The following is a 13105-nucleotide window of genomic DNA, read 5'->3' on the forward strand; positions in this document are numbered from 1 at the left end:
AGATGGCAATGAAATAAAAAATAATGAATTTGTCGCTTATTTAATCCTGAAATCATAAATATCTAAATAATTTTAAATAGCTATAAATAGTTCTAAATAATTTTAAATAATTTTAAATAGTTTTAAATAGGTAGTTTTAAATAGTTTTGAATAGTTTTGAATAATAGATAAAAACATATTATTACAAACAAATAGTTTTATTAATAGTTTTTAAGTGATTAATAAAATCTTCTCTATTTATTCCTATATTCTTATGACCCCGTGCCAATGTATCGGTTTTTCCATTAATTAAATGTCTTTTATCATCAAACCAGTTTAATCCTATTTTATTTTGCCTTATAGTACTAATTTCATGTTTTTCACTACGTATCTGTTCTACATTTTTACATATATTTTTTCTAAACATAATTTATAATCATCATATGTTATAACATTCTTAACTATATTTTTTCTTACTCCTTTAGCTTCCTTAATACCTTTATTTGAAGCTAATAATTTAATTGAATAAGACTTTGAAGCAAGGTTTTCATACAAGCGTTACACCATTCTTGATTTTTACTAAATAATTCATCAGTTCTCTTGAAACTTTGACATTTTGTACATAAATAAATGTCTCCTGATTTTAAAGACTGAAATAATATCTCATCTTTATTTATCTTTTCAGAAAGAAAGATAATTTTATTATTTCGATTCATTTATATGAAGAAAAAAAAATTGTTTTGATAATTCATTTATCATTACTCAAAATTTCTATAGTAAAAGTAAATTGATGCTTAAATAGAAAAGTCTGAGTAGTAATAGATGTTATAACTTACTAATATTTTACCACTACTAATCATGAATAAGTAACTACTAATTTATGAAGCGTTTATCACTGCTCAGTGTTTCTATAATAAAAGTGAATTGATAGGTACTTAAATAGAAAAGTCTGGGTAGTTTTAGATGTTATAAATTACTACTAATCATATTATAGATGTTATAACTACCAATTTATTTTGAGTGTAAGTTTACTAGCTATATTTACAATATCTATACAAATTACCATTTCAAACCAACATCTGTCAAAAGCTATCATTACAAACCAACATCTACAAATACTGGGATAACAATTCAATATACACAAAAACTGGGATTTCAATTCAACATTTCAAAACTCAATATATCAGCATCTAAATCATAAAACATCATCTCAAATCCAATAATTTATTTGTAAATCTAATATTTAAATTTTGAGAAAATAATGGCTGAATAATTTTGTTTTCTTTTAAAATATCCTATACACCAATAGAATATTTTAGACAACTGAAGACGACTAAAAACGACTACAGTTTATCAACGAATGAGTAAAAATTCAATGGTGGGTCATATTTATAAGCTTAAAAATATTGCACAATATCATGTAATGATGAAGGAACAGGAAGTACAAAAAGCGGGAAAAAATTATTCTAGATTATTCTAGAATACTCTAGAAGGTTCTAGGAACTTATAAAATACTATAAAAATGACGCCATATACCTTAACCCGTCGTTGGTACACATATAGTTTGTAACATGATTGTTACACTGTGAGCGCTGTGCTCACACTTCACTTTTTATATTATTATTAATAAAATTGATCTATTAACTTAAAAAATCAAACCATATCTAGAATTATGTATATTTTTATCCTTCACTAAAAAGTATATAAATTCTTAATTAAATAACTTTATAATTATAATACTAAATTAATAACTTAATTTCATAATTTATAAAATAAAAATAAAAGACTACAATCTCATTCCAAAAAAATATTTTTTTTTCATATAAAGAAATACAAATTAATTAAAACCTTAATATAAATGAAAATTTATAAACTATTAAATTTATGACTGGTCTATTCACTTTCTGTAGTATTTGTTTCGCTGTGATCGTTACAGCAGGATACGCATGTGCTCATCGTATGCTCCTTACATATTGGCACGCTGCATTTTACGCACTTGGTCTACGAAATTATTTCAAACAAATGATTAATTATATATAATATTATTATTATTATTATTATGTATTCATAAAAATATTTCCTCACCATAGTCTTTCGATTTTTTCTTTTTGGACAAAATACGCACTTCGGACGATGTTCAATATTTGAACGTTCAGGGACTTCATTTTCTGTCTTGGTGTAACCAGTCAATTTTATTATTCTTTGTCGAATACTTGTACGCAAAGTAGGCATCTGCAATCGTTCTAACATAAACGGTTTTGTAAGTTCTATTCCCAAGGTTTTTAGAAATTCTCGACGACTTAGGTAAATTCCTGTATTTTCTCGAAAAATAATTTGGCTATTTATGCCTCCTATGTTCATCAAAGAGAAAAAAATGGTCAGTGGCCACCTGCAACTTATTCTAGCCACAGAGTATTCGCCCTTCATTTCATCCACGCAATCCACGCCACCTTTTGTACTGTTGTAATACGTAATCACCTCTGGTTTTCTTTCTTCAGACTCCGGATCAATGATACCTTGTTCGTGCATAGTGGAAATAAGCAATACATTTTTATTTTTTTTGGTACATATGATGTAAGCAATATGTCTTTGTCATAACCAAACATCGTAGAATTCAATTGCCTTTTTTTAGTTTCTAAAAAACAAAGGGGAATTTCACGTTTGTTTTTACGAAGTGTACCAACTACAGTTGTATTGTGATTTTTTAGTAGATCAATTGCTAGAGGTATAGAGTTATACCAGTTATCCATGGTGATATTACGACCTGTTTTCGTTATTGGGGCGATTAATCTTTTCACGACACTTGCAGGGTTATTTTCACATTTATAAGGCCCATCGGGCTGAGTCCCAACGTACACTTCCATTTTCGACGTATAAAAGGTGCGAGAGTCGACTAATGCCTGGATTTTTATACCATATTTGTTAGGCTTACTTGGGATGTACTGTCGGAAACTACAACGGCCTCGAAAACCTTCAAGCATTTCATCTATAGTTACATTTGCCCCCACTGTATAACAGTTTTCGCAGCGTAGAACAAAGTCTTCAAATACTGAACGAATGGCCGCAAGCTTATCAAATTGTTTTCTTTGGGCCCGTGTACCTATATCGTCAAACCTCATTGCTCTTAGAAGAATATAAAATCGTGCTTTTGGCATAACTGCTCGAAAATACTCGGGGGATAAGCCATCGTTTGACCATAAATCATCAAGGTTGAGATGATTACTACGTAGAACACCGGCCAAATATAACAGTCCAAAAAGCGCGTTTATTTCGGATTTTGATGTTTCGCGTACCATATGTTGTTGTGTATATTTTGAACGAATTTTATCGAGATATATGTTAGTGTATTTTACTATATCGTCAATAATGGAATTAGAAAAAAATAAGTTCCAGCACTCCAAAATAGAATTTGCATCACGACCTATTTGTTTTACGCCTGGTAAACGTAAAACGATGTTACGTTGTCGAGTACGTACATTTCTAGGAGGAGCGTCCTTATACCATTTTGTTTGTTTATCTTTCCCTAAGTAGTAAGAATTCTGTGCTTTAGGACTACGACTTCTTGAACGAGAAGATTGTGAAGTATTTGTTCTATGCGTAGGTTCAGAAATGTCACTATCAGACTCATTTTCACGTAATTCGACGGGATCTCCATAACTAGGATCAGCGTCGGTATCGTCTGAGTCATCTAAAAAAACTTCTTCGGTCTCTTCTAACCATGAAATAACTTTATTGGCCATGATAAATTAAAAAATAATAAAAACACGTGAACGTAATCGACTACGGCGGCGGTGTTAAAAATATTGCACGGTTAGTACAGTGTTAGCGCGACGCTCACTTAATCGGTACTGTTGACTTTGTCTAACGATAACTGATAGGCAATGACAAATAGCGTAATTATTTATTTTTATAAATATTTATAGACATGTTATTTGAAGGTATTTATAGTATCAGGTTAATTCAATAATATTTGTACGAATAACGCTCGAAATGTTATCTGTGTGAGCGGCGCGCTCACATGTGTACCAACGACGGGTTAATTTATGAAATAATACCACTATCCTATAAACGGAATAGATAAGGGTGTGCTGTAAATTAGGTATACATTTTCAGGTACCTATAATAATGTACAAAAATAATAAATATTGTCTATGTAGTAAAAACAAAAAATATTTGGATGTGTTTGTTTGCAATTTATTTATTATTTAAATTTGTCAATGGAAACTTTATGTAATTTCGTTTAATCAAAAATTTATTTTAAAAAAACATAAAATATTGATGTAAATTCATAAAAATTGTATACAAAAAAGTATTGTATTTTTTATGTTAAAATAAGCTAAATTTAAGGTGTTTTTAGACTGTAAAAAAAGATCCGAGTGCCCCAGAATGAATATAACCTATCACCTTATTATACATAATTTATTATTAATAATATCCCAAGATTATGAATTTTATGAAACATTGAATATAGTTGAGTCATTTAATTTAAAAATTACTAAATTTATAGGAGGTAAACAAGTTAATTATGCTTTAAAAATCATATTATACAAGATATATGTTAGCTACCGTAAGTAAAAACATAAAACGCCCAATATATTCGTTACCTAAAGCATTGTATAAAATTTAACTTTTAATTTCTTGAAATTTTACGATAAGAAAAACAAGAAAGACAAAACTAATCAAGATTCAAAACTAAACAATTTTGGAAACAATAATTTAAAAATGATAATACGGATATTTCATACAGGACTAAAGCCAGTAACCTAGATATGAACGAGGAAGAATTTTCTAAACAAAAAGAAGAAGTTTAAAATGAAATGAAAAACCTAGTGAAAAATGTGAAGAAATTGAACGTCAAACAATTGACCAGCATTAAAACATAATAAGGTTTTAAACGAGGAGAAAACCTTTAACTGTATCCAACTTCAGTAAAATATTTATCGTTGGCTTAATACTGGTTGCGAAAATGTAGCAAAAAGTCTATTGTACACAACACAATCCACCCTCAATTTTATTAGAATATAGTCGTGAAAATGACCAAGTAGCTTTAAGGGAATTAGAAAAATATTTAGGGGAAAAAATTAAACCGTGTAGATTTTTTCTTGGTGTAGCACCCAATCGTAATAAAAAATTTATTTTGAATCGTGGAAATTAAATGCCCATTTTTCGCAGCTGAAATAATCCCCGAAAGTCATTTTAACATAAAAATTTATGGCACTTTTGGTGATTATAAAAAAAAAAGTATAACTATTATTTTCCAGTGCAAGGGCAATTATATGCTATAAAAATAAAATATTCCATATTTTGCGTATGGACCAAAAAAGGATTCATAACTAAAAAAAAATATGTATGAAGCATTTTTTTGGCAACAATATAATATGTTGCCAAAATTAACTAATTTTTTCTTCGATTGCTTATTGCCTGAAATTGTAGACCCAAGACACCCTGGAAAACCTATCAGAAATCCAAATAACATCATTCAAGCTCAAAAGTAAAAATATGCCTCTGCAATATCGTCTACCAATCACTGTTCCTAAATTAATCGTCAGTGGTTTGGTTTCGGAGTGGCCGTAGCAAGAGCTACTATGTGGTTGCAAGACCGACGCTTGGTCTAGGGGAAAGCTGCCGAGTGAGTATTCTCCTTGGCGCCCACCCAGCCTACCTGTGGCTATATGCACCGGAGGTTGCCCTTGACCAAAACCGGGAAGCGATGAGGATAGCTAGCGACCCGACCAGGGAGGGGAATATACCTACTACTATCTATATAATCTGTTAAAAAAAAACTAATAATCTCCTGATTTTTATATAAATAAATTTAAATGATAAATGCATTATTTATATTTGGTATTATAAAAGTATTTTTATTTGATAAGAGTAAATAAAGGAAGTAAATTTTACATGTAGAGTGCAGAGGTACAGACCATATAACTCATATTAGATATATTTAAGTATTTGAGAATTATAATTTTTTTAAATTGCTACTGTACTTATGTATGACCTTACAACAAAACATCTCATAATTAACATTATTGTGATTAACTATAATATTATAAAGTAATGAACCCTAAAATAAATTTTTATTAACCATTCGATGCGTGACAACGATTACGACTACCTAGTACTGATGTCGTATTGGTGTGGAAGTAAGCAATCCTCGCATTTAATTTCACTCACACTAATAACTATTTACAACTAACACATAGATCCCGGGCGAATATGTCAAGATTAGACATTGCCTGAATATTGCCACTTAAATTATGACTGTAGCGATATCCCTTAGTTAATAAAAATAATTTTCTGGTTATGAGTAGGGCGGAGGGAAAAAGTGGCGAAAATTGTTTGCTCCATGGCGGTATTGGTTTCTAACCCGACTCTGTGGTAGAGGTGTCAACTGCGCATTGAAAATATAATTATTATGGTTATTGATATTATTTTGATATTTGATATATATATAAAACGACGTGCGCTCTATTTATAGCTTCAATAAACCAAGTCATTACATGTCATAATACGTAATATACAAACAAGATGGTCTCTCTGAACTCATTGGTATTAAACATGGCATGGCTATGGTATTTAATATTTATTTATTTTTTCGTCATACTATGTCTACTTGGCTACCTATTTTTACTTATAAATATAAATAAAGAAATAGCTAAATTTATCATATAATATATACGCACTGTTGTAATAATTGCAGTTTATTCCATAATAATTATTAGAGCATTCGCAATACCAATTCCCCATCGATGTGACACACTTTCCGTTATTTTTACATGGCGATATTTTTTCACACGCATCCACATATGATTCACATTGGTTTCCGGTTTGAAGTTCCTTGGAAATTGTGCAGTCACATCCTCTATCAACACCATATTTGTCGATGTATGCACATCCACCATCATTACATGAAGATTGGCACATATTTGAACCGTGCAAATAATATATAAAACCGATAAAAGTAAGAGTAAAAATCAACATAATTATTATTATTCCTTTTTGTTTAAAACGGCCATTTACTTTATTTCTACGTTGATTTAGTGTACAGTAACGATTTATTTATATCAATAACTGAATGTTTAATTATTATTGACGTCGCCATGACCACATTACCATAATCATATGTTTCAGCAATGAGCCGCTATACAGTATGTTATATACTCAATTAATTAATTATATATACATATATAATATATATATATATATATAAACAAAAGTGTCCAGATTCATAATTAACGTAGAGCCGAACCTAAAAGATTTATCGAATTTAAATTTTGAGATTAGATTAATATTACAATTTCACCGAGCACTGAGAAAGAATTTTTCAAAATTTAAACTTTAAAGGGTTAAAATTGACAAAAATACATTTTTATGTGTAAATAGTATAGTATTAGTAAGTACATACGCAATATTATTTGTTTATAAAATAAACTATTAAATAATAATAGGCATCGGCTAATTAACATTTGGTGCACGTGTTCCGGCGAAATATCAATTATTATATTTTATACCTATTATAAGGTACATTTCTCCAGCCCCCCCCCCCCAATTTCGAATTTTTAATTTTTTTTGCACCAAACGTTTGTAGCCGGTTTGTATTGGTTAGTAATCACATTTTAGATTCTGAGCGGAGCGATGAATGTATTGATTTTACCATGATGTGTTTTTTTTTTTTGTGTGTCATCACGTTTTGAGCAGTAAAAGTACTTCGATTTTTGACTTTAGTACCTCGTTCGATCAAAAAGTGAATCTAGTTGGTACTTTGGGGGGTCAAAAGTGAAAAATTCTTAATACTTTTCTAAATGATCGAGAAAAACAAACTAAAAATTAAGGGAAAAATGGGAAATTTTACGGACACTCATTTTTCGATAAAATCGATTTTGGTTTTTGATGTAATTTTAAAACAAATTACCATAGATACATGCAATTTTCACCGAATGTTTATAAAAGTATATTCTATCCACCATGCAATTTTCAAAAATTTTCGACTTAAGTTGAACTATTCATAGGCATTTCAAATTCCCGATCATTATTAGTTTTTTTAAAATCAATATTGCTAAAAATTTATTTGTTGGGCAGAAAAGCTTGACAATTTAATACAAGGCTCTTAACATATTGTTACAATAGCAGTTGAAAAACAAAAGAAATTCAGTCACAATTCTTTTTTATAAGCATTCAAAGTTTGAATTTTGACAAAATACGTAAAAAGCACGAAAAATCACGAAAATTCACAAATTATTTTAAGCTAGAAATTGATAAAAAATGTCTTTTTAAATCTAAGATTTGAAAATATAATACAAGATTCCTTACAAGTTTTTCAATCTTTATCACAAATAAAAAGTCCACCGGAAATTCAAATTAAATTTTTATGAGCATTTGAAATTTAAATTTTTACAACATTGGATTTTCACTTTTAGCGATTTCTTTATTTTGGTGTAACTCTAAAACAAATGGCCGCAGATACTTGAAATTTTAAATGAATGTTTATATAAGCATTTTATATATTTCATAAAATTTTCAAAATATTTAAATTTGTTTTGAGCTGTTTACTGACATTTTAATTTTTCAACTTTTTTAGTTTTTTTTTTCTATAAAAATCGATAAAAATTTATGTGTTCGGTAGAAAAGCTTGAAAATTTAATACAAGGCTTCTAACATATTGTAACAATAGCAGTTAAAAAATATTAAAAATACATATGCACGATTTTTTTTATAAGCATTTAAACTTCAAATTTTGACTAAGTACGTAAATATTACGGCAATGTTCAAATTCTCTTAGATATAAATTCATAAAAGATTTTCTTTTTAATTCTAAGATTTGAAAATTTAATACAAGGTTAAAAATATTTTAAAATATTACCTTTCAGCACTGACCTACATTTTTGTGTAGGTGAATAATTGTGTTACTACATACTGAATATTATTTCAATTTTATATCCATTGTCAACTAATCTACACTTTTGTGTAGGTAAATTTTTACCCTCTTTAAATCCTGAACTATTTTTTTTCATCAAATTGTCTGTATGTTTCAAAATGGACTCATTAGGTATTGAAATGAATAGGAAAAATATTTAAAAAAAAAATGATCATCGGTTTGGCTAAAAAACAACCCACACATTTGTGTAGGTACGTACTGTATTAGTGTAATAAAAATAATAATAATAAATCCATTTTTTATGTAACACATCAACAAATAACAATTTTAATAAAATAAAATATTGAACTTTTTAATACACTTTTTTATCAAACTTTAAAAATAACATGAATACAAAAAAAAATAATTACAGTAAATAATATAGTATTCTTTTATACGTGAAAATCTTTAAACAAGTGTTCTTTGTAGTTAAACACAAATAAATATTAGATTTACTACATCTTACCCGAGTACGACTTTTACATTTTTTATTTCTGCAATTTCTCGCAGTCTTCAAATCATCAACAATCGGCCAGTGTTTATATTTGTCCTTCGCTTTATGTTCAGGTGGAAAAGGAGTTCTATAATTTTGAACTTTAAGTTGTTGTTCAGTTGGTTCAAGGTTATCTTCACCAGATGATGAAGAGTCGAATGCAAGGGGACTTTTGTTTTTGATAGAAGCTGCTAACCAATCACGTGCTATTTCCATTTTAAATTCCATCAAGTATTTTATATTTTTTTTTTGAATTCCCATATTTAAAGCATCTTGTCTATACTCCATCCACGCATTAACAATAGATAAGTCGATAAAGTGTAGGGCAACTTTTAACTTTTAACTTTTAACTTTTAGCCCAACCAGTATGTGTTACAATAATAATCGGAGTTTGTGGTTGATTATGTAGTGGTAAAGTAGGTAGTGTTTTCGAGGTATCTTCAATAAAATCATGATCACTAACCTGTTCAAACCCATTATCTTCTTCTTCTTAGTCGTCTTCATCATCTGCAGTATTTTTGTTAATAACTGGAGGTTGCCACGTTTTGTCAGCATCGGAATCGTCACTAAATCCGTCAATTTCCGACTCATCAGACAAAAATGATAAAATATCACCCTCAGTTATAGTTTTCGGTCTCATAATTAATAATAAAATAAACGTTAATAATTTAAAATAAAAATGTTACTAATACACGAAAAAATACTATAACAGAAATACGTACAGTACTACACACGATCAGCGTTGTGAACGAACTAAAATAAATACTATAAAACCAACGTACACATACGTGTGAGTTAAACATATTCGTGATTATTTATAATAGAATATAAATACACGATTACCATAGTATCTACTATATTCTTTGCTCAATTCTAAACCAGAAACATGTTTAAAAATAAAATATTGATAAATAATTAAACGTCTGGGCTTATCGACAAATATGTAGTTCCAAAGAAATCCATTAAAATTCATTATAAATAGAATATTATCGGTTTATTTCGATGTTATTACTTTTTTTTTCCAAATATAGTTTGTTACCTACACAATCGTGTTGTATAGGTCTGAAATCTCTATTTTATTTAGTTTCAATTATATCGATTTACAAAACTAAACCACACATTTGTGCATGTTAGTTTTCAGTAAATACAAAAATATAAAATAATATAAGGATTTAAAACGATAACGATTTGTATACACAAATGTGTGGTTTAGTAGGAAATAACACTAAAATTAAATTCTGGTCTAGTACTGAAAGGGTTACAATATTTTTGTAATATTTTACAATATTTTTACAATAGCAGTTGCAAAATAAAAGAAATACATAATCACAATTTTTTTTTATAAGCATTAAAAGTTTGAGTTTTGACAACATATTATGTAAAAAGGCGGGTAAGTTGTGGGTGTCACCCTGCTGTACAGTAGGTTACAAGTGGGTTACTGTAATGGATGGACGGGGTCGACGACAGCCCACCTTGCAGTGGTGACCCCGCCCGGCCGGTCTTTCGGTTCCGGTCGCTAAGAGGCTTGTCACACTAACCCCCGTCCGGGTAGGCCGTACCCGGACCCCTAATCCGTAGGCAGGTAACAATGCAACCGACGTACTAGCCCGACGTCAGCCAGAGGGTTCAGGGCTATCAGGGGCATCCCCCCTACAACACCACTAACATGATAAATACAAATGAAACGAATAAACCGTCTTGGGTGCCTCCTACAGGGAGGATCGGACCCCAGGAACCGGCAGTCGGGAGTAGTGCTCGTCCCGAAGGTCGTAATCATCATGCATTTGGTAATGCGAAACCGCACGGAAACTGGCTGAGAGATAGGAGAAATATGATAACGGATGTGCTATGGCTAAGAGGAGGCCGCGGTGTCTCTGACTCTGACGCTGACAGTAGTGAAAAGAACTGTGGTGCTATGGATGTAGAGACATCAGGTCAAGCTACCACGAGTGGCCACAAACGTGGACCCTCGAGCCCGGTTGCTAGCGCCAAAACCAAGAAGGCTACACCTCCTAAAAATGATCTCGCAAAAGCGACAAATATCTACTGTGGTTGGCTTGAGCAGACGGCCACCTCTGAAAGGGCGAAAAAGTTTACGGTCAGCGCAGCTGAAGGCATAATTGAAAGGGTTAAAGCTTTAAGAGACATATACACTGACGTATTCATGGAGAATAGCAGACTGAGTGGAAAATTCCAGGTCACGCAAGACCAGCTCAAAAGTATTCTCGAAACGTTCAGCAAAAGTATTAGCGAAAAAACGGCTGAGATAGAAGACCTTCGTAGGCAAAATAAAGAGTTAAGGACAGCCTTAGAACAACGCCCAGCTGCAGCGCTCAATGTGACCAACACAGTAAGCCAGTCAGCAAAGGAGGTCAGCTACGTGCGTGTTGTGAAAAAACCGCCAAAGACCAATTGTTTGCACCGGGAACGACAACAATTTTAGGCCATGTGCCCGGTCGCTAAAATGCTTCGTGCGCTGTACCAATGCCATACACCGACCAACCTGTGTAATTGTGTGTATGTGTGTTATAGCTCAACTAGAAGTGGTTGGGTTCACCGCGCAAATACTAGTGAGCTATGTGGTGTGGTAATGTTTAAGGTGTGTATATGGGTGGGTATGTATATAATTAATTAAACTAAAATAAAAAATAAATGGTAACACGATTGCTGACAAAAATGAGTTGCTGTATAATACACAAATTAAATAATAGTACAATTAATATATGATAAAAATCACAGCAACACAATATGTATAAAAAATATAGTATACAGGGTGTAACAAACAGTACTGACATATGGAATAACTTTTTTGGTATTCAATATTTTCAATTTTTATTTTTTTTTGTATTTTTTTTTTAGACGCTTGCGCTACATGTTTTATATAAAAAAATTTTTTTACTTTTTTAATTCTGAAAATAAAAAATTTAAAATTTGATAAAAAATGTATTTGAAAAATTCAAAATAGCCAATTTATAAACCCGATTTTTAGAAAAATTTTGATGGTTCAAATATTTATAAAAGTGTTTCCGTTAATTTTCTACAATTTATTCAGTTTTTGGTAATATGAATATTTTTTTTTCTTTATCATACTAAAATAATCAATAATCATCAATGTTAACGCTGAATAACAATAAAATTATAAATATTACCGGTCGCGGAGGACAGCTGGTCACACACACACACACATAATTATTACCGTTATAATTATTGTTTTTTTTTTGTATGTTTTTAATTGTATCCCGTGTGAATTATATAATATATAGATAACCGCCGCTATCGCACGCCGCCGGATCGGCTGCGCAAATATTATTAGCACGGCCGCCGTGACTTTTGTCTCGTACCGTACGTTGTTCCATTGATTATACATATTATAGATAGCTCACTGAGCGGTTTTTCGGCGGCGTACAATAAAACTCTCGGTAGATGGCGATAAGAGCCAAGAACATTAATAAATTCGTATTTCATTCCAGTCACCATAACTATGATCGAGTTCGGAACGGGGATAACAGGTTTTTATCGTCACCAGCTGGTAGCTATCATGATTTATGTATTGATTGTATTGCCCTTGTCCATAACCCGTCGCATTGTCGTGCACGTTTCCGATATAAGCTAATAATAATTAAATTGTTTATTTGAGCATTTTTGATCGACCCATATTATTATTCTGTTTAATAAATTATAACAATGTATTATTTTTTTTTAATTTTTTTTTTATTTAT

At 30.6% G+C, this 13105-nt stretch overlaps 1 protein-coding gene across 1 annotated transcript in view; it reads right to left on the bottom strand.

Moving 5' to 3' along the window:
• The window catches only part of LOC149063221 (polycystin family receptor for egg jelly-like), a 222862-nt gene extending 215902 nt beyond the window's left edge, over positions 1–6960 (bottom strand). Inside the window, exon 1 of the mRNA XM_089215574.1 lies at positions 6663–6960. Coding sequence (XP_089071700.1) covers positions 6663–6960 — 298 coding nt within the window. The remainder of the gene's footprint in view (positions 1–6662) is intronic.
• Between the last annotated feature and the right edge of the window lie 6145 nt (positions 6961–13105).

The sequence above is a fragment of the Diuraphis noxia genome, unplaced genomic scaffold, assembly GCF_037042655.1.
Source record: "Diuraphis noxia isolate RWA-SAM2 unplaced genomic scaffold, SU_Dnox_SAM2 contig0001, whole genome shotgun sequence".
Taxonomy (NCBI): domain Eukaryota; kingdom Metazoa; phylum Arthropoda; class Insecta; order Hemiptera; family Aphididae; genus Diuraphis; species Diuraphis noxia.